Genomic DNA, 22,907 nt, shown 5'->3' with positions numbered 1-22,907 from the left:
CCTGTAAATATATACATACATTTGCATAAAGCAGCATATTTGCCCACTCCCATGTTGATAAGAGTATTAAATACTAGACAAATCTCCCTTTAAGGTACATTTTGAACCGGTTAAAAATGTGCGATTAATTTCCGATTAATCATAATTAACTATAGACAATCATGGAATTAATTGCGATTAAATATTTGAATCGATCGACAGCCCTAAAAAAAACAATCAAAAATCACTGATGAAAACTGGATACTTTTTTATATGTAGTTTATTATTGTTATTGTCAATAACTAATACCTGACCTTCACTCGCTGTTCGAGAAGGGCTTTTTTTTGGTTCTGTGCTGTGCTCTGAATCGCCTCGTTTTCTCCTGGCAAGGATGGAGTGGCAATGTGCTGGAGAGACGGAGTGATCCTTCCAATCAGCTTCCATGGCAACCGGCCACGAGAGGGAGGGAGGGTGGGTTGGGGGGATGAGTGAGGAGGAAAAGGAGGAAGAGGAGGAGGCAGCTAGAGGGGTTGTGGGGAGGTGGGGGCTGGGATGTGGCAGCTCCTAACGCTGAAGCATGAGGGGGAAAGCTGGAAGAGGTCTGCTTTTTCACAGCGAGTGAAAGAACACGGTGTGTTGGAAATCTGAACAATGGATACGAAAAATTAAACATTAAAATAACTCTCCATCCGGCACGGGATTATGTTTTGCCGTTACATTTATTATAGGATACATCCAATGTCTTCATTATTATGAGATGGAAAACATATAAATAACAACCTAATGGCTCCTATATACATCCTGTCAAAGTGTGTGCTGTTAAAGTCACTAGAGGACACTGCAACCATCTGTACATGTGACTGTGGAGGGCTATTAAGACTCCACACACAGTATCCTGTAATAAATAATATGAACAATACATACTATTGTTGCCCGCTGCAGGATAAAAGACCTAAATAGTACCAGACAAAGAAATCACTGCAATTATCTACTCCCTTAAAGGGACCTGCAGTGTGTCATTTGTAGCTACTTAATGAGATTATAGTGACCCGACTGACATCTGCTGCATGACCTATAACAATATTACAACGCTGGTGAGTTTGTCGTGACGTCATTTAGGCATTATCAGAACAAATGTAATGTGCATAACATTACCGTACTGCACTTTCGAAACGCACTGGTGAGAAACGGCTTTAAATCTGCAAAGTAACTAGTAACTATAGCTGTTAAATAAATGTAATAGTGTAAAACATAGAGATATGTATGTCTAAAATGTAGTGTAGATGTATTCTTATGCAACAAAACATAAAAAAAATGGTTAATGCACCACCCGGTGAGCAAGTGACCAGGTAGTCCGCATCGCTCTGGTTCCCTCGACAAAAAACCCAATGGGATTTTTCCATTGGATTATGGCAGAAAATAAGCTTTGTGGCAACTAAATGTTTATGATACTTACACGTTTTGCTCAGTAAGATAATGGCATTTGGCAAAGTGGTAAAGGCGGACGAGTCGTGTCGGATTTGGTGATGTTTTATTCTGCTGTTAATTCTAAAGGAAGTGGCAAGTTATTTAAATGATTTAGCCTAATATTGCTTGTTGCAACCGCCGCAGTGTTCATAGTAGGGCTGGGCAATATGCCGATGTACAGTACATCATCAAAACAATATAAAAATGTCTATCGTATATATATTTTCTATATCGTTTATATGGCAATATAGGCTAGGCCTATATTTATTTATTTTTTCTCTACAATTTCACTCATAACTGTTATGTTCATGTTGCACTTCAGTTCTTAAAATTAGAAAAAAAAATCAGTACTTCAAGTCGTTTTGTCCAGTATTTAATTCACACACAAAAATCAGATTTTTTTTCATATAGACTATTTATTTATTGAATTACCAGAAAACATGCAATATAGTGATATGAAATGATCTATACTGTGATAGAAGATTTTGGCCATATCTTCCAGCCCTAGCTCATTGCTCATTTTATTTATTGTTGGTCATTTTTGTGACTAGTTTTGTCCTCTCTTTTGGTTAATTCTAGTGAGGCTATAGCCTACTGGGGAGAGCGGTTGTATAATTGCTAATCAGTTCACACATGCTGTAAAGTGCCGTCTATGAAAATGAACATATCGTTGGTTTGGACATGAGGGCTCTGTGGGGTGATGTGTACGTTGAAGCACTTTATTTTGTAGCCCAAATGTGTTCTTTAATTTAATAGGTCTATTTTTTAACATCATCATAATATACAATTTTGCTGTGGTGTTTGCAGGTTCTCTCCGTGTTAGCGTGGGTTTGCTCCGGGTGCTCAGGTTTCCTCCCACAGTCCAAAGACCGCTATAGGATAAGCGGTTACAGCAAATGGATGGATGGATTTACTACTACTGGGATGCTTATTATTTTGCTGAAATTAAGTGATTCTGGGAGCAATTAATGTAATTTACCATGGTGTCAACAGCCAGCGGGAGTCTTGGACAGTGACACCATCCTTCCACTGTAAGTTTTTGCTTCAGCTTGAGTCATACGCCCGTCATTAATTCCCAGCCGCTGTCCAGTTCTGCTGCCTGGTGGGGTGTAATTGTTTCCCCAGGGACCCAGATAAATGGCTCAGCTGTCTAGCTGCTCCGTGACCCACAGACATGTGTGTGTGTGTGTGTGTGTGTGGGGTGTGTGTGTGTTTATAGAGAGAGAAAAGGATGGGTTGAGGGAGTTTCTTTTACCTCAGGGGAACAAATACATGATCTGAATTACATCATTTCTATATAATCTATCTGCTGTATTTCCATTTTTACCATTTTGTTTACAGCTGGCATAACATTCTTCAGATTATAAATACGGGACTTGTAGTAGTTAACATAAAAATAGAGGTTTCTGTGATGCCTAACATGCAATTCAGTCCTCACAAGAATGATGGCAGGGAGAGATGCAAATAGCTGCCAACTCTTTTCTTCTCGGGAGTCGTAAATGTCACTTCATTTGAAATGAAGATCTGTAAAAATCCATTTACTCTTCCAAGTACATAAAGCAGATTACTCACTTGGCAAGTTTCTTTTCCCACCTGTATCCCTCGCTGGGACTTTGTGCCATGCATATTTCCACTCGTGTTATTGCATTCTGCTGCAATTAACACATGAAGGATTCATTGTCCTCCTGTTGGCATCACTCGGGGAACATTTTGACTCAAAAAGTGGATGTAAAAACCAAAGAAAGCTGCACAAATAGATGTTTGTGGGATTAAATGTAACATTTATTAGCTCTGTGTTTTTGGTGTTTATTTTGAAGTTTTAAAGGAACAGTGTGTAGTATTTTGGGGAACTATTAGCAGAAATGTTATGTAGCAGAAACTGTTTTTTTAGTGTATGAAACTGTGAAACTAAGAACCATTGTGTTTCCGTTAGCTTATAACGAGCCCAACTCGTCAAATACCACCGCTTGGTCAGTGCCCCATCGGCATCGGAGACCAACGCACGGGGTTCCCCTCTTGCGTTATTTTTGGACGGACCAGGGACGGCGTGTCAAGATAGGCTCGTTACATGCATATAGTGTCCTTTCAAAATAAACTTCCATTTTCACAGGAAGTTAGGTTTAGGCAACACAACCACTTAGGTAGGGTTAGGAAACTGTCGTGGTTGTCGTTAACTTCACTGACTAGCGACTTACGGGACTCACGGTCACATGATTAACGACTCACGTAACTAGCGACTCACGTGACTACATGTATTGACGATAACGAGTCACGTGACTAACGACGTACGTGACAAAATAAGTCAACGCTACTTTTAGTTTCACACGGGACTGGAACACCAGTCTCCTGGTGGAAAGTCTTGTGTTTGTATTATCCATCCATCACCTCTCCTGCCTGCCCTTTGCGGACTTTCACACTATTAATACTACGTCACTTGCTCCGGCAGTCGAATAACGCCGTTGGTGGGTTTACATTGGAGTTAGTTGAAACTGTCACCAAAACGTGGTTGGTTGGTTGGTGCGTTAGTTTCCGATGCCGAGGGCTGCTGCCCAATCGGCAGTGTTTGACAAAGTTGGGAGTGAGAACGGGTTGTCTAGAGAGAACCTTTCACGTTTTTACGTTACCTGAAGGCCACCGTAGTTCTCCAACACGCTTGTGAAACTGCGGTAACGTGAGCCGCAGAGTGCAAAACTGTGATACCGCCAGCCGCCGTCTGACTTCCGTTGCTCCTAAAGTAGTGTTATTATGGTAAGGATGGCCTCTGAGTGAGGAGAATGGCGTTACCATGGTTTTGCACTCGACTGTCGGTTGCAATCTGCAACCACACTACTAGATGCTGCACACTGTACCTTTAAGACTTATTTTGACATGTCGCAGTAGAAAAGCAAAGTTGCAGGGTCCTGTATTGTACATTCTGTCTCACTGTCACACCGTCATGGCTTACTGGGACATTTGAATGGAACAGAGCCTTACTGGTACTAATAACCCTTATGCTTCTCCTGCTATGACAAGTCAAAATGTCTGCTATGAAAAAGGCCTATAGGAGAGTGAGAGAGACGCCCATACAGTATTAAAAAGGGGTTTAATAATAATAATCATCAGTAGGGGAAAGTGTGTGTATGGCCCTTTAAAACTCCCCAGATCCAAAGTGCTTCTTTTCTGTCACAGCAGCTACTCAGTTACAGCAACTGCATTCAGCTGGTGTTGCAGGTGTCAATCAGATCCTCCTTAAATGACTAAAAGGAACAGAAGGCCGACACCAAAGCCTCCTAGCTCCTTTTTAATTCAGTCAGTCAGAAATGTCATTATAAGTGACAAATATTTCCCTGCAATGCACAGAAACCTGCTGTAGATGGCGTCAAGCAGACATTTCCACCTTATATACCTTCAACAAAAACTGATGGTAAGTTTTTTTTTCTGAAAGCATGACATCACCTTTTATTTTCATAATCCTGTGTTTCCAGGAAGTGAACACTAGATGGCAGACTTGCATTGACAACAGATTACAGGCATTTGATGGTGGAATAAAAGCAGAGGAACAGGAGGGCATGTGTGGATTATAAAACAGTGGCTCCCTGGGCACAGACATGCAAAAGGCCCATCACAGTGGAGCAAGACACACAGACTTTATAGCTGTTTAGCCTCTTTTTGTTGTTGTTTTGTGTCTCGTTGCAGTCACTTTGTGTCTCTTTATAGTTGTTTTGTTTCTCTTAGTGGTCATTTTGTGTCTCTTTGTAGTTGTTTTGTTTCTCTTAATGGTCATTTTGAGTCAATTGGTGGTTATTTCGCATCTTTTTAGTTGTATTGTTTCTCTTTGTGGTCATTTGTGTCTCTTTGTTGTTATTATGTTTCTCTTAATGGTCATTTTGAGACTATTTGTGGTCATTTCGTATCTTTTTAGTTGTATTGTTTCTCTTAGTGGTCATTTTGAGTCTCTTTGTGGTCATTTTGCGTCACATTGTAGTCGTTTTGTTTCTCTTAGTGGTCATTTGTGTCTCTTTGAAGTTGTTTTGTGTCTCTTTGTGGTCATTTTGTGTCTCTTTGTAGTTGTTTTGTTTCTCTTTGTGGTCATTTTGTGTCTCTGTAGCCGTTTTGTTTCTCTTTGTGGTCATTTTGTGTGTCTTTGTAGTTGTTTTGTTTCTCTTTGTGGTCATTTTGTGTCTCTCTGTAGCCGTTTTGTGTCTCTTTGTAGTTGTTTTGTTTCCCTTTGTGGTCATTTTGTGTCTCTTTGTAGTTGTTTTGTTTCTCTCTGTGGTCATTTTGTGTCTCTCTGTAGCCGTTTTGTGTCTCTTTGTAGTTGTTTTGTTTCTCTTTGTGGTCATTTTGTGTCTCTCTGTAGCCGTTTTGTGTCTCTTTGTAGTTGTTTTGTTTCTCTTTGTGGTCATTTTGTGTCTCTTTGTAGTTGTTTTGTTTCTCTTTGTGGTCATTTTGTGTCTCTCTGTAGCCGTTTTGTGTCTCTTTGTAGTTGTTTTGTTTCTCTTTGTGGTCATTTTGTGTCTCTTTGTAGCTGTTTTTTGTCTCTTTGTATATGTTTTGTTTCTCTTTGTGGTCATTTTGTGTCTCTTTGTGGTCATTTTGTGTCTCTTTGTAGTTATTTTATGTCTCTTTGTAGTCATTTTCATTGTGGTCATTTTGAGTTTCTTCCTGGTTGGTACGTGTCCCTTTGGGAGACATTTTGTAGGTGAAGGTCATGGAGGTCCCTGACACTTTGGGCTCCTGGGCCTGTGCCCAGTAGGCCCTTTAAGTAATCCATCCATGCCCGAGGGCCCTTCAAATTGCTGTGTGACTGTAATTTCAATATTAATCCCCAAACATTTTAGATTTTATCAAATTATAAATTTTACTGTCCACAATATATGTAGAAAAAAAAAGTTCTATATGTAGAACCTATAACAGCAGAATTTACTTCTATTTCTTTTCTGTTTGCTAGAGAACAACAGGTTCCCATAGAGAGACCTCTAAAGGTGCCCAAACCTTGCTCTGGAAACCCCATAAAAGCCTATGTATGTGTGCTTTCTTGTTAGATTGAATGGGTTATTCTCTCTATACACACAGTAAATGAGATTTTTCAAGCGTGTCAACCTCGCGGCCCGTTCAAAGACCTACGCAACCCTGCGATTTCTCAACAGAGGATCTAACTTTCCAACACACGGCACTTCCATTTTTTACTATGTTTTATTGCTCCCTTTAAAGCGGGGGTATAATGCCGCAGCCAGCTGTGATGAATGTGAAAAAGTCGAGAGAGTCATTTTTTCCTACTCAGAAGAGGAGGAGGTGGCTGAAAACCGGTCAGGGGAGCAGATGGCATCCCCGTCTGTCTGCTCTGTTTAAAGAACACCGCAGGCGAAGCCCCAAGTCAAACAAGCCAACTACACGGCCCGGGATGATCTCAGAGCTTCCACTCTTGCTTTTCCATCGTGGAGACATCAAGATTTAATCCTTCTCTGAGCTCCGAATCGGTGCACGGCGCAGACTCGAAAGGCTTTTCCTGGTATTAACTGATTTGTTATTTTTGATCTTTCTCACGGTAGAGAGAAGCCCCATAAAATTGAGCATAAAGTGGTTGTTACTTAGTATAAGATGCACTCCTACATCCAAAATTAGGGGATTACCTCCGGCTATTAACACGGGATTAACATTTGATTTCCATGCATTTACCACGGCTTCACCTTAAAAGACACCTGACGTTCTGTTTTCACTACCCGAACCGTTACTACCTCGCATCACTATCCTCCGGCCCTATCAGGTGACTTGTTGTGTTGTATCGAAGGCGAGGTAGGAAGTAAAACCTCAGTAATCGGAGCAGTGTTGCTGTCATCTGATGCTTCCTGACTGCAGTGTCCACCAGTGTGCCTAGAAAGAGAGCAGGAAGTATCATAGTGTGTATAGTGGGAAGTACACTATAGTAAACTCCAGTGGAGAGTCAACAAATTCTGTCTAGAAGTGTACACAAAATGATTACGGAGTATGTCGGCATTATTTTGTAGTTGTAAAAGATTAATCCGCATATTGTGATATCTGATATGAAGATACATTTTCAGCTATGGCCTAATTAATCAGTTTATTAGCTTATCACGCCATTACTTGTGGCAATAAGGCTTGCAATATAATAAGACATTACACGGACATTCCGTGAGTACGCAATTTAGCCTTTTTGCGTAATTTGTACGCTGTTTTCACGTATCATTTGTACGCCAAGCAACTTAACTACGGTAAAGTCGGTTCAGGCAACAAAACCACTAACTTAGGTTATGGCAAGAAAACCACTTAGTTAGGTTAAGAAAAAACATGGTTGGGCTTAAAATAAGTACGTAAACTAAGTAGAATCCAGACGTAACACAACTACGGAAAACACGTCACAAACGTCACTAAAGTAACTTACGAAAAAATACACAGGTCTCCTGGTAAGTCCTATGTTTGTTGGACCCATCCACCCACCCACCGTAAGTGATCTTTCTCGCTTTTTATACCACGTCACTAACTCTTACCGTAGCATTTATACGTGGATGTGTTACGTTGCAGTCAGTACAGGATACACGGCGTACAAAAGACACGCGGAAATCAAGAAAAGCGTTCATATTGCACGCTAAACATACGCGTTAATGCAAAGTCGTTTCAATGCCACTGATTTCTTTAACGCATTAACGCAACTTGTGATATCGATCTTTCAGAGGTTGTAGCGGGCTCAGTCTGAAAGCTAGAGTCATACTAACTTGTTGCTAAATAACGCTAAAAACTTGCGCTAAATTTTGGCGAGAAAAAACTGTCGTGGCCATTTTCAAAGTGGTCCCTTGACCTCTGACCTCAAGATTTGTGAATGAAAATGGGTTCTATGGGTACCCATGAATCTCCTCTTTACAGACACGCCCACTTTATGATAATCACAGTTTGAGGCAGGTCATAGTCAAGTCAGCACACTGACAGCTGTTGTTGCCTGAGGTCAGAGGTCAGCTACCAAGCTTTCTTACTGCCTCCGTGCCAAAACATCAGATATGCACCAGGGTCCTCTTGAAAATCAATACTAAGCTGCTTGAAAACAGCTCTTGGTGATATATTTTGCTTTTCTGGGCCCATTTTGTGATATTGGTGATCACTTTTTCCTCATTCCTCTGGATAACTGGGGTCAGAGTTCAAAGATCAATGACACCATTGTGTAACTGTAAACTTTTTGCTCCAGTTGGTCTATCTATTATATCAATAATACCATAATAATCATACAGGGAGGGTAGAGATATCAACTCAACCATCTACACACTGCTCTGAGAGCTGAGAAAGGCATTCTGGTAAATGAAGTGTGTAGTTGAAGTAAAGGAGGTGGGCTGAGGATAAATGATTAGCTACGCCAAAAAAAGCAAATTGCAGCTCCTCATAATAAACATTGTAAGAGTGTCTGCTGGGAGATGTTTAATTTAAGATGAGATAATAACATAAAGCTTTATTGATCCCCGGCCGCTGAAAAATTAGAGCACCTAACTGGGTAAAGACAAGACAAATAGAGTCATCTAAAAACAACAACAAAGAAAATCATTAACCATTAAAATACTGAACAACGAGACGATAAAATTCTTGTTAACAATTACTGGATGCTGTTAAGCTGTGTTTTTATCAATTACAGGCTGTGGTGGAACCATTATAAAAATATGGGATACACTGTAACAGTGATACGTGATAATTGAAGAACTTTATTGGCATACTGTACATGCATTTTTAAAAATTAAAAATATATTTTGAATGGACTTTTAGCTCTAGAGGCCTGGCAGATGATGATGTCATCCATTCAGTTAAAGTGGGACTATGTGAGGGGTTTGCTGAACAGTGGCAGCAACATGCAATGGCATGTGTTTGTGGGGTAAAAACAGGTGCAATTAATAACATTAATCATGGCCGTTTAGGTGGGCCAGGGCCCCGGTATTGCGCATGCCAAAGAACGTATATTGCCAAGAAGTGAAAGTCAATTGTTCGTTCCATTGCAACATCAGTGCCACTTCCGCCATTTTGCACTGAAAGCGACTACTGCAGCATTTTCAGTCCAAAATGGCGGCAGTTTCGTCTCTTTGCTTCTATACTCTTCATGCCCGCTGGCTCGCTGGAATGGCTGTGACGCACTAAATGGAATGGGACCACAACTAAAGGGGCCATTTTTTAAAACATTGATATTATTCTGGAGGCTATAAAACATGATGGAAAAAAATACTGCAACTTGCGCACATTGCGAGGGCGCGCCGGAAACCACAAGGTGGCAGCGTCATCACGGTAAACAGTAATCGGTGGCGATTTGAACGGAGTATAGAATTTCAACAACATTTGCAATATAGATAAAGGTGCTGTCACTTTCTGAATTTATTTTATGTTAAATAAAGCTTTGCCGCTGGGCGCTGATGTTGCAGTGGAACCAACAATTGACTTCTTAGCAATATACGTTCTTTGATGAGTGTAGTTTTAATGTAGTTTTATAGCTCAAAATAGTCAACTTATTCAAGAGTAAAATCATGTATTTAGAAGAACGAGGCTTCCAAAGGGCCTAAATGTTGTCTTTGGCTGAAAAGCAGCGTTGGAATCAGATTGTACGGCATTCCCTTTAATATCAACAAACCAACAAGAATGAATAATGTGCAGTGAGCTGTGACAGATTTTCCTGGCAGGCAGTCATGAATTTTTGTAGCCGAGATGTTGATATGTGTTTTCTGTATTTCCAGACTTTTTCTTGGGAACCAGGAGGACCTTTTGGCTCCGTGAGTAGATACCATGTTTTCAGTGACAGCATCTTTTAACGGTTCACTGCAACATTTGACATCTGCACGTACTTCTTTCTGACAGCGTAGACAAAACAAAATGAGAATAGTTACTTCCGTCTTCTTATCTTATCCGAGGGATCATATTTCAGTCTGTCCTCTAAATAAAGTCGTCTGGAGTCCTTGGCCAGGGAATCCAACATGGGAGAGAAACACAGAACCTGCAGCATATTTTATTTAATAGAAGCAGACAGTGTTTTTACCCTGGTGAATCTTCACCAGATAGTCTTTCAGAAGCCCCACTAGGGCTGAAATATTGTCTTGTTGTATTAAAGAAGAGGAGCTTTGTGTCAAGGGGCATTATGTTTGTTCTCACACTGAATTCCACTCAGCCCCGGCACTTAAAGCAGTATATGTGTGTGTGTCTAGTTTCACTATGCAACAAATCAGGATGCATATCACGGAAAATCCCCATTACTCCATTAGTCCAGAAAGTGTCCTTAGCGTTCCGTTTCTCTCAAAATTGACTTTTTCTGTTGCTGAAATGAAATAACACTGGAAAAAAAAGTTAATAGAAATTCAAAATAGAAGACATAAAATTGCATTTGTATTTTTTTCTTCCTTATGTGAGTGCAACACCGTCTCACAGCAGTTTGTGAAGTAGTCACGAAATGTAATCTATTTGATTCGCGTACATAGACACGTGACGCTCAGCACAACTTTCAACAACGTATTTTTCGTGTGTTTTCCTACGAATGTCCAGCAACACGTGACACACGTGTCAATTTCCGCTCCAGTCTTTTCAAAGTAAAACTATTTAGTTAGGTTGTGGAATAGATTGACTTGGTTAGGCTTAGGCAACAAATTACTTAATTAAGTTTAGGAAAAGATTGCAGTTCTGGTTAAAATAACTCCGGAAGTGGCATAAAAGTGCGAAAGTTACTTGACAAAAACTACTTAGTTAGATTTAGGAAAATATCGCGGATTAGGTTAAAATAACACCGGAAGTGGCGGAATTTAAGTACGGAAGTTACGTGACAAAAACTACCTAGTTAGCTTTAGGTAAAGATTGTGGTTTGGTTTAAAAAAATAACACCGGAAGTGGTGTAACTTAAGTACGGAAGTTATGTGACAAAAACTACTTAGTTAGGTTTAGGAAAAGATTGCGGTTTGGGTTTAAATAACACCGGAAGTGGTGTAACTTAACTACAAAAGTTACGTGGCAAAAACTACTTAACTTTAGGAAAAGATTGCGGTGTAGGTTAAAATGACTTCGGAACTGGCGTAATTTAAGTACGAAAGATAGGTGTCAAAAACGACTTAGTTAGCTTGAGAAAAAGATTGCGGTTTTGGTTACAATAACTCTGAAAGTGGCTTAACTTAAATACAGAAGTTATGTGACAAAACTACTTAGTTAGCTTAAGGAAAAGATCCTGGTTTGGGTTTAAATAACTCCAGTAGTGGCGTAACTTAAGTACGAATGTTACGTGACAAAACTACTTAGTCAGCTTTAGGAAAAGATCATGGTTTGGGTTACAATATCTCCGGAAGTGGCGTAACCTAAGTAGAGAAGTTTCATGACAAAAAACTAGTTAGTTAGGTTAGGAAAAGATTGTGGTTTAGGTTAAAATAACATTCTCCTGGGCGCAAGTCCTGTGTTTTTTGACCCCAACCTCCTCCCTACGAGGCGTTTGCTGCTCTCTATACAAATTGATTTTCTGTCTATGTATCTGTGCAACAGGGCTGCTGAGTAACTGCTGTAAACTGAGCGGCCTCAGTGGACACAGGATCCAGCTGAAAGTGACACACATACCTTTGGTCCTCTTTGAATAATGTATCTGCCACTGGTATAATTGGAGTGATACTGTGTCCTCCAAAGTACTATCAGATGCATATATCATGACCGTTCATTCATTAAGATTGGATTATCTGGATTGCCTCTCAACTCCTTTCTCTCCCTCTGTATTGATGTTTCTATTGTGGTTCTGACGGACTGTTTCAGGCTCTGCTGTCTTTGTTTCTACCCGATCCTGCAACTAAGCTGTCAATCTCTTTTGGCTCCCCCTGTCAGCCCCTCTATACTCTCCCCTGTCCATCATTTGACCCCTGCTTCTCTTTCTCAGCTCAAGCAAATATAACAGGGGGAATATTTTTGACTGCAGCTAACAAAGCCCCACTTCCTCACATATCTTGAGGTCAGAGGTCAAGGGACCCCTTAGAAAATAATATTAGAAAATAATATTAGAAATAAATGTAGGCATTAATTAATAAAAAATATAACTTAAATTGATTTTCTGATTTGATTATTTATTTATTTATTTATTCATTCATTCATTCATTTATTCATATTAACTTTTGAATTTATTTATTTATTTTTGGAATGGAATGAAATTAAATATTTGTTTTAGTTTGCTTCTTTATTTATTTACCTTTGTATTAACTCCATTCCATTAATTAATTAATTAATTAAAAATTAATTAATTAATTAATGGGGAAATTAAATAGAAGAGTAGATACATAGGGAAATTAATATAAAGGTAAATATATAAAGAAGAAAACATAAAAGAAAACAGAAATATAAATTTATGTCACATTTCATCAATTAATTAATGCCTATATTTATTTAAATATTATTTTTGTAATGTAATGGCATATGTATTTATTCATCGAGTCATTTATTTATTCATTTTGGGGTTTTTGTCAGTTTCAGTCCTCCATACACACGACAAGATGAGAAGAGCTGAAATGTGAGTCACAGAGGAAGCCAACTTTACGTGTTAATTTCCCTGCTCTTGCCAGGACAGAGTGCAGGAAAACGCTCCCTCGGAGGCATTGGTGTGGTTAGTGAAAAATTAACAATATATCCACCATCATGGACGCAGGCCAGGCCAGCGGGGTTGTTATGGGCCTTCCTTGATTTGTTCAGGAATAATGAGCTTTCCGACCCACCCCAGAGCTGGTGTTAAAGGGAGGATGGGTGAGGCGAAAAGCTGTTAATCTGTTTCCTGAAAGCCTGCAGATGTTCACTTATGTCCAGTTGGTGAAAAGGTAAAGCAGATTTTGTTATTGCCATTTTTTAATCCTCGTGTTTTGTTGATGCTGGCTTTGCTTCGTCAGTTTTCGGGGTCCCAAAATCCTGAATGCCTAATATATAAAAAATAATAATTTAAATAATCAACCATTTATTTTCCTTTGGATATTCTTCTTCTCTTCTGACCTTATTAAAAAGAGGAAAAGACTTGAAGTGGTAATCCTCCCATAAACTGGGTTTATACATTCAATGAAGTTGGAAAAAATACAGAAATTACCATAAAGCTCTGTCTTTTATTACACCAAATAATAAATATTTCATTATTTATATGCAGTGTTGGACAAGGAACTTTAACACTGTTATCTTTGACTCATTGCATATTACCAGTGGGCATCCTACTTGACTATGTTAAGGTTTAGGCAACAGAACTACTTCGATAGGTTTAAGTTTAGGCAACAAAACTAATTGGATAAGTTTAGCAAAACATCATGGTTTGGCTTAAAATAACTATGTTTTTTACGTAACTGAAGTTATGTATATAACGTTAAATGTTTAGCGCAATTATAAATAAGTCAACATTGACTTTTGGTTTCACACAGAAAGCCCGACCTCCTCCCTACGCGGACTTCCGCATACTTTGATTTGAAACGTATTTGTGTTACGTCAAAAAAAAAAACGTAATCCAGGAGAAAATACATTTCCCCTTGAAACGTAATTGACTGTTTCGTTGTTTGGGAACTTAATTTTTGAGGAGACCAGGCTGCAGCTCTACAAAGTGTTTTAGCATTGTTTTGGATCCTTTGCCGTCACTCCTTTGGCCTGCTCTTACAACTCATATCTCAATTTGCTTTTCCGAGCCCACATGTGAGTTTACATAAGCTTCTGTGTGTGTGTGTGTGTGTGTAATTACAGGGCAGGGAAGAAAGCAAAAAACTTTCCCCTGTGAACTTTTTTCTTTTCTCCTCCTCTTCCCACCAGATACTCGGAGTGCCTGCACAACCCGGCGAGCCTCCCAGACTGAGAGGAACCTCGGCAACTCCTGCATCTCCATCTCTCCCTCACTTCCTCACCCCTCCTGGTTCACCTCACACAATAGACTTCCTCTCCGAGCACCAGCCTGCAGGGAAAGGAAGGGAGGGGGGGGGGGAGATACGGTTTCTACGCAACAATGGAAATTCAATCAGGAAATGGAGAGGAGGTGGCGAGCGCGGTGTCGGCGACCTCGGGCTTCGTTTCCCGTAGTCCCTCTGGGCCGCAGGTAGAGACGGCAGACGATCCGGTGCTCCGAGAGGACCTGCAGGCGGCTAAGAGGATTGAGAGGTTTGACATCCCACTCGATAACCTGAAGAGGATGTTTGAGAAGCCTGCTGTGGCAGACAAAGTAAGTTACTACCACTGCATTTTTTCCATTTTTTTGTGTGCATTTTTGTGCAATGAAATTCCACTTTTCCAGGTAAATTGAGCCGTGTCTGAGTGCAACAAATAGAAAAGCTTTCAAACCTTCAAAGAAACTTGAAAATGAAAAGTCAGTAGTGGTGCCATGACTTTGAGGTCATGCTTAAGGCAAAACAGATCTGGTTTCTGAGTGGTGAAACTGTACACTATGTAGATTTCTTCTTTATGTAATGACTGTTGAGGACTACTGTTGACTTATTTTTGGATATAATTGGAAAGGCAAAACAGGATGTTGCTTATCTCTCCGTTTGTTTCACTCGCTGGCAGTTTGGGGTTTTTCCGTCATTTCGTTGGTTGAAAAACGCTTACAGCACACGTCTCTTTGCCAGAGAGGAGGGTGGCCTTCTCTCTCCCGCTTTGTTTTTCCATCTCATCTGGCTTCTCCGAGAGGAAAATCTAAGTCTGTTGGAAGTGAAGCGGGTCATTATGAGAAATTTTACCAATCTGGTAAACATGACCTACTTTTTGCTCCGAACGTGGTTGTGACATCAAATCTAACCCCTCGAAATGTTCCAAGGACAATGAGCTCATTGGAAAACCTCTTTCTTCATAGTATCCAAAGTCTTAAAACAAAATCTGCAAAACTACTTGGTTAACTTTAGGCAACAAAACTACTTGGTTAAGTTTAGGCAACAAAACTACTTGGTTAAGTTTAGGCTACAAAACTACTTGGATAGGTTTAGAAAACAAAGCTACGTGGTTAAATTTAGGCAACAAAACTACTTGGTTAAGTTTAGGCAACAAAACTACTTTAGTTATGTTTAGGCAAGAAAAACTACTTAGTTATATTTAGGCAACAAAACTACTTGGTTAAGTTTAGTCAACAAAACTTCTTGGTTAGGTTTAGGCAACAAAACTACTTGGGTAAGTTTAGTCAACAAAACTTCTTGGTTAGGTTTAGGCAACAAAACTACTTGGGTAAGTTTAGCCAACAAAACTACTTGGGTAAGTTTTAAGCAACAAAACTACTTGGTTAAGTTTAGCCAACAAAACTACTTGGTTAAGTTCCAAGGACAATGAGCTCAATGGAAACCTCTCCCTTCATAGTATCAAAAGTCTTAAAACGAAATCAACAACGCATTATGGGAAATGTGGTTCTCAGCGTGCGCCAGCGCCGACTGGTGGCACACCGGCTGCATCTGTGCAGTGCCACTGGGTTGCTGATATTGGACACCCTGTTATTTAAGAGCTATTTCAGGGGGCTTTATGGTTAAGCAGGACTTTAAAAATAACCCTGTAATTGGTACGTCGGCTGCTGCTGGTCAGGCCAGAAACGGAGCGAGAGAGAAATCTGTTAGAATCAAACCACATCTGGCTCCCGAGCAACATTTCACAGATTACGGCGGTTAATGATCCACATCACTAAAGCCAGACAAAGATAGCATCCTTTGAGGCTTTCTTTTGCTTTTCAGTCCAGCTGTGAAGGCTAATATATCCTTATTTTTGTCAGCAGATGTGTGTTTGGGCTGCTGTGGTATGAGCCATAACAGTCTCAAGAGATAAGAGCTCCACTTTGGTTTTATTATGGCTGTTGGCAATAGGTGTGTGTAAAACTCTCCTATCTTTGACTCACCATTAGTAGAATTTTCTCAGCTTTTTGACAAAGTGTCACTGAGCCACTTTGTGGGCTTCACTGTTATCAGTCGCTCTTTGTTTGAAGTGTTTGACTCATTAAAGCTGCTATAGTAAATACTTGGATGGATCAAATGACTGTGTAATTCGGTTAATTTTTATATAGCGTCAAATCATAACAGAAGTTATCTCAAGACGCTTTTCATATAGAGCAGGTCTAGACTGTACTCTATAATCTAGAGACCCAGCAAGAGATCCCCCAAGGGCATGCATTCTTGTGCGACAGTGGCAAGAAAAAACTCCCCATTAATCGGTAGAACCAGGCTCTGGAAGGAACGGGACTTCGCCTCTCTATTGCGGTGTTTGTCGTACATTTTTGGGCCTTGAGAAGGGGACGGCCCATTGTTATTCCAAAGCACAAATAGTCTAAAAAATGTCCCATTGGACGGAAAAAAGCCTGTCTTCCCGACAGTCCGTTACGGCCATTGTGCCAAGATACAACCTCTCGGAACGGATTTCATCGGTTAAACATTATTTTTGAAATGTGTCGAAATTGAGGTTCGTCCAGATATTTTTTCCCCTACACGAAAGTATTTATAAGAACCCACAAAATTAGGTTTTAATAATTTCCGTGCTAATTTTTCAGACGAAAATCTGCGCTTGGTGTGATAATGGCATGAATTCTATTAATATTAACCTTTTGGGAAACTGAACTGAAACCGACTTTTTTAAGTTTTATTTTTCGTTTTTCATCAACAACATAACTTTGCAATCCATTCAGGGAAGTGTGCATTTCATCCATTTTTATTGATATATTTTTTTATAATTATTATATAATTTATAAATAATAAATAAGAAGTAAAACAAGTAGCAGAATTATCACATAGATCACAGTATGGGCAAAATAATAACACCAATAATACATATATATTTTCAAACTTACATAAACAATCAGCAAAAAATATAATATAAAGCTAAAAACACACAGACAAGTAGAGCTACGTATTAGTCACAGTTGTCTGTAGCCAAACTGATATACAGTGGAATAATTCACTTTGACGTTTTCCTGTTGACATATAACAGCTAATCGATTTCACAGCCATTTCCATCAGATCCTTGCATTCATTTTCTTCGACTTCCAGCTCGACTCGTCTCTTCTTTACCCAGGGGAGAGAAGAGGATCATTAATTCATATTCTTTTTTTAAACAACAAGCTGTACAGCTGGTCCGAATGTCTGCATGTCACATGCTGGCACTGGAACACATGCTGCATCTTGGCATTGTATCATCAGTGCTTATAGTCTGTTCCTATCTTTTCTTGAAAAAAAAAAAAAAGAAAGAGTCAGTGTTAATGGAGCGTATGGGCAGCGTTCCCAGATTCCCGGATAGAAGAGATGACTAGAGCTCAGCAGCCGGCTGGTTATAAAACACGACCTTGTCTCCGAGTCATCTGTAAGGCTTGGGCTTAATATTTGATGATGCCCTGTATTTTTCTTTCTGTGCCCCATTGCATTTATTTAAATGTTGCGATGTCATTGGACGGCCGGCAGTAACAATGACTGATGGATTCCCAGGTGGCCGCTCAGCTGTGGCCCAAAATCCTCAGCGGGGAAGGGGGGGGGGGAGTTGGGAGTCGGCGTCTCCAACGGGCGCAGATGTGTCGTGATGCAACGGTTTATCTTGAGTGCAAAGAGTGGGCCGATCCTCGAGGGACGCCGGCTCGTGTTTACAACATCTGTCTGACCTTCTGGTCATGACTGTGCACACGGGGGGAAAGAATGCACACATACTGATGCACATGCATGAGACAGATGAGGTGACGCGGCGCTACGGTGTCGTATCCTATCATGCAAGAATACCCAGAAGCACACAGAAAAAGAGGCCACTCATCAAGAAGAAAGCTTTCTATTATTCTGTACAAGGTCATGAAAATGTCCAAATTATTAGATATTAAATGTTTCTAATAGTCACAATAGCACTGCCGCTTCACAGCAAGAGGGTCGCAGGTTCAAACCCAGCTTGCATGTTCTCCCAGTGTTAGTGTGGGTTTACTCCGTGTGCTCAGGTTTCCCCCACAGTCCAAAGACATGCAGGTTAATTGTTGAATCTAAATTGCAAGTGTGAATGGTTGTCTGTCTATGTGTCAGCCCTGTGATAGTCTGGCGTCCTGTGCACGATGTATTCCGCCTTCGTCACCTGGGATCGGCTCCAGCCCCCCCCCCCGCCGGGACCCTGAATAGGATAAGCGATTACAGATAATGGATGGATGGATGGATGACCTGACTTGGCATTCATTCATGTTGTGTTCGCCGCCGTTGGCCAGAGGGTGGCAGTGTAGCCTCTGTGAGATTGAGAGTATACAGCAAAGTCCTATGTGAAGGAGGATCAATGTTGGGCTCTTAATCAGGAGCTCATCGCAGCGAGACAATCACTAATCACCTGGTGTTAATTGGAGTTCATTTTTAGTGCCCGAAGGTGTCTCAAAACTGTCTTTTCTCTCGTGTCTGAGGCAGATTATCAGGATTTGCACAATTGGGCAGAGCATCTAATTCTGACGTGTTTGGTAAATATAACGCAACATAAAGGAATTTAAGGGGATTTCATACTATGGGATAAAGCCAGTCACACCTGGCTAACAGGATAACATGGAACTTTTTTTAGGTGGAGCACTCATGCGTTCTGAATGAGGTGTCAACATAAATTCAGAGAGTGGCACCAGAGGTCTGGAATGCTGCCTCGGTTTATTTTCATAGCTTGCATCGTCACTGTCACTAACTCCCTCTTTTTTTATGTGTCTGGCTCATAGACTGTAAATATAGATGGACGTGTCTACACTTCCTCCCACTGTACAAAAATTATGCCAATATATCACGGATAAGGAAGCTGCCGTCTTGAGATTTTGACAAATTAATTGCACATTTTTTATGTCTTCAAAATGTAATTTAAAGGGAGATTTGTCAAATATTTCATACTCTTATCAACATGGGAGTGGATAAATATGCTGCTCTATGCAAATGTATGTATATATTTATTATTGGAAATCAATAAACAACACAAAACGATGACAGATACTGTCCAGAAACCCTCACAGGTACTGCATTTAGCATAAAAAATATGCTAAAATCATAACATGGCAAACTGCAGCCCAACAGGCAACAACAGCTGTCAGTGTGTCAGTGTGCTGACTTGACTTTTGACTTGCCCAAAACTTTGTGATTATCATAAAGTAGGCATGTCTGTAAAGGGGAGACTCGTGGGTACCGAGAGAAACCATTTTCATTCACATATCTGGAGGTCAGAGGTCAAGGGACCCCTTTAAAAATGGCCATGACAGTTTTTCCTCACAAAATTTTGCGTAGGTTTGGAGCGTTATTGAGCCTCCTTCATGACAAGCTAGTGTGACATGGTTGATACCAATATATTCTTTAGATTTTGCAGTTTCATATGATGCCAGTATCTTCCCTCTAGCTTTAAAACTGAGCCCGCTATAACCTCCGAAATATCGAGTTTTTTTAATAAAATTTCCAAATTTGTTAATCAAATAACTAATTAAAACCAAACTTATCTAAACACTTTAAACTACATCAGTGTGATAAGAACTGCCTAAAATGACAGAAACTATCTTTGCGAAACATTTATTTGACGTGTACTTTGACTTTTTAATTTGGCCCATCCGCTAACATCGACCTATACTGCAGCCAGCCACCAGGGGGCAATTGAGATGTTTTGGCTTCACTTTTGGGGAGCTGTCATGGTGTCCATCTTTATATATATATTAATTTATATCAGTCTATGGACTGAAAAGACACTTTTCCTGGAACCATATTTTCTCTAAAGAGCTTTTATGCTCTCAACAAATGGCCTGTTTTGGTTGCCATCGCACTTCAAATGGCAGTATTCAATTTAAAAAGACACCAAATGGAGCAATGCATTAGGCTTTTCATGTTCTTCCTTTTTATTGCTTATTTAAGTCACCTTTCTCCAGCTTTTAAGCAAAGAGTGAGGATCTTGTCACTCTGCCATGTTGAAAAAAATCTCACTTTAAAGTGTCAAACGACATGTTGAAAAATGAGAATGGGACGGCTAATCGTGAGCCATTTCCCTAAAAAGAAAAAAAAATCAATCAATATTCACCACCGTTCCTAAACGCACTTCATTAAACGTTAAATAAACTAAAAGCCACAATGTGTCTGCAAGAAATTGATCCGGACTTGATGAGGACACCGGCGTCCCTCATCGAGTCCATTGAGCTCGTAAAAATTCCATTAACTTTTACCAGGCATCTCTTTCGTCTCACTTTCACAGATTCAAATCTTTTAATGGAGCTGGCAGCAGCGGAGCCGCGTGGGTGACGCATTGCTAGTCTGTTGTGTGATGATGACTTGTTGCTCGCTGCCTTGGCTCTGAGAATAGTTGCGCTGTTGCGTGGTGTGCCAAACACAGCTCTGATGCTCCATTTGACTCCACCTACCAGGCCTTGCTTTGGATTTCACAAATAAAAACGTAAAACTCTTTATTGCTGTCAATACCTGTTAAAAGACAACCATGTATTGTGGTGTGCTTATTCACTCCCACGTATGATAATCCATTCCCATAGCTGCGTAATGAATGCATATCTGCGGGCCTTTATCTCCATACAGCTCGTTGTGTGACTCAGATTGTCTTTTCTCTAACGTGGTTTGACACCCACAGCCCCACAAGAGCATATGTGTTCAACAATTAGCCAAAGAACTCCAGGCTTTGCATTTATTATGGCACTATGTCAACGTGAAGGCAGCGCCACGCCATCTCTGCCATTCATCGTTGCCATGGTGAAAAAGAGGAAGCGCTGTTCAGAAAAAAGGTTTCCAATGCAAATCGTTTTTGGCTCAATCATTAAACCATATGACAGCAGCAGAGCAAAACAAAGAACAATGATGTTACAGTTTAACTAGGCTAAGAGTCATAGCAGCCACATCTACATTCTGTAAGTACTTTTAAGTTCCCAATGTTTAGCCCTTTTCTCTTTGCAAATATTATAGAAAGTCACGAAGAACCTTTGTTGACCTTCATCTAATAATTTAGCACATTAAATAGTAACATTTTGGCTGCTGTTGTTAGAAATTAGCCCCAGTTATCTCTTTAACTGTTACAGGTGCTGGAAATACTGGGGGCAAAGTCAGGACACCACATAATGGCGCCATGTTAGCATTAACAGATGGAAGGTCGGGTTCGCTCCAATTTCCTTGCGTTGTTTTTTTTGTTTTTTTAATGCATGTAATATCATGAATAATGTATCGGCTGTGTTGCCAATAGGGCTGGGCAATATGGCCATAATCTTTAGGTTTAGGCAACAAAACTACAACTTCTTTAGGTTTAAGCAACAAAACTACAACTTATTTAGGTTTAGGCAATAAAACTACAACTTCTTTAGGTTTAGGCAACAAAACAGCAACTACTTTAGGCTTAGGCAATAAAACTACAACTCTTTTAGGTTTAGGCAACAAAACTACAACTACTTTAGGCTTAGGCAATAAAACTACAACTTATTTAGGATTAGGCAACAAAACTACAACTTCTTTAAGTTTAGGCTTTGGCAACGAAACTACAACTTTTTTAGGTTTAGGCAACAAAACTACAACAACTTTATGTTTAGACTAAGGCAACATAACTGCAACTTCTTTAGGTTTAGGCAACAAAACTACAACTTTTTTAGGTTAAGGCAATACAACTACAACTTCTTTAGGCTTAGGCAACAAAACTACAGCTTCTTTAGGTTTAGGCAACAAAACTACAACTTCTTTAGGTTTAGGCAACAAAACTACAACTAATTTAGGTTTATGCAATAAAACTACAACTTCTGTAGGCTTTGGCAACAAAACTGCAACTTCTTTAGGCTTAGGCAACAAAAACCCTTGGTTAAGTTTAGGGGGAAACATCATGTTCTGGCTTAAAATAACATTGTTGGTTCCACATGAGATGTGAAACCCAGTCTCCTGGGTGAAAGTCCTGTGATTCTTTGATCCATCCTGCCCACCCTGTGTGTTGCCTCACTTCAGCTTCTGCTCCTGTCATAATTACTACGGTCACTACAGGTCGCTGTCATCTTCTTTCATACCTTCTTCCACGGATCAACCATGTGAATAGATGATAAAACCGACCAGTGGGTGTAGTAGGGCCCTACTGACCCACATCTATGGGGCTTATAGTGACTGATAACGCCTATTTAATAGCCTGAACGACATGTTATCATAGCAAATAATTGGAATTGATTAATTGTAGTACACCGTCTCCACTTTCCCTATAATTAGTACCAAATTACAAAGAGAAAACTCCCTGGGAATTATAAGTAAATTACAGACCTGTAAACTAAAGCCCAAATTTCATGCCAATCCATCCAACAGTTGTAGAGACATTTCAGTTGAAACCACAAACCTCAACCTTGTGATAGCACTAGAAGAAAAGTGAAGGGTTTATGAAAGTCACTAGGATGCATCCTCAAGGAACGTGAGTGCACAACATGTCCATCCATCCAGTAGCTGTTGAAACATTTCAGGTGACGTGAAGTTCGTCCACATGCTCGTATTACGCATTTGAACAATTATAGCCTTAAATCCCCAGAATATAAACGAGGCATGCAGTATGTCAGCCGATGTCAGTTCCGTGGTTCAGGGTATATTTGGAGAGGCTGA

At 40.0% G+C, this 22,907-nt stretch overlaps 1 protein-coding gene and 1 long non-coding RNA gene across 2 annotated transcripts in view; one reads left to right on the top strand and one right to left on the bottom strand.

Annotated features, from left to right (window-relative positions):
- Window positions 1-651: 651 nt before the first annotated feature.
- Window positions 652-22,394, bottom strand: LOC119483630. Its single transcript, XR_005205760.1, has 3 exons — window positions 22,297-22,394; window positions 11,218-11,226; window positions 652-662 (listed from the first exon to the last, which is right to left on the bottom strand). It is a non-coding gene; the product is annotated as an uncharacterized LOC119483630 (long non-coding RNA).
- The window catches only part of xirp2a (xin actin binding repeat containing 2a), a 63,224-nt gene continuing 45,017 nt past the window's right edge, over window positions 4,701-22,907 (top strand). Inside the window, exons 1-3 of the mRNA XM_037761885.1 lie at window positions 4,701-4,849; window positions 10,143-10,178; window positions 14,188-14,590. Coding sequence (XP_037617813.1) covers window positions 14,378-14,590 — 213 coding nt within the window. The 5' untranslated portion in view covers window positions 4,701-4,849; window positions 10,143-10,178; window positions 14,188-14,377. The remainder of the gene's footprint in view (window positions 4,850-10,142; window positions 10,179-14,187; window positions 14,591-22,907) is intronic.

This window comes from Sebastes umbrosus, chromosome 24 (assembly GCF_015220745.1).
Source record: "Sebastes umbrosus isolate fSebUmb1 chromosome 24, fSebUmb1.pri, whole genome shotgun sequence".
NCBI lineage: Eukaryota > Metazoa > Chordata > Actinopteri > Perciformes > Sebastidae > Sebastes > Sebastes umbrosus.
Note: the sequence above shows the minus strand (reverse complement) of the source record. Positions and strands in the feature narration are given on the sequence as shown.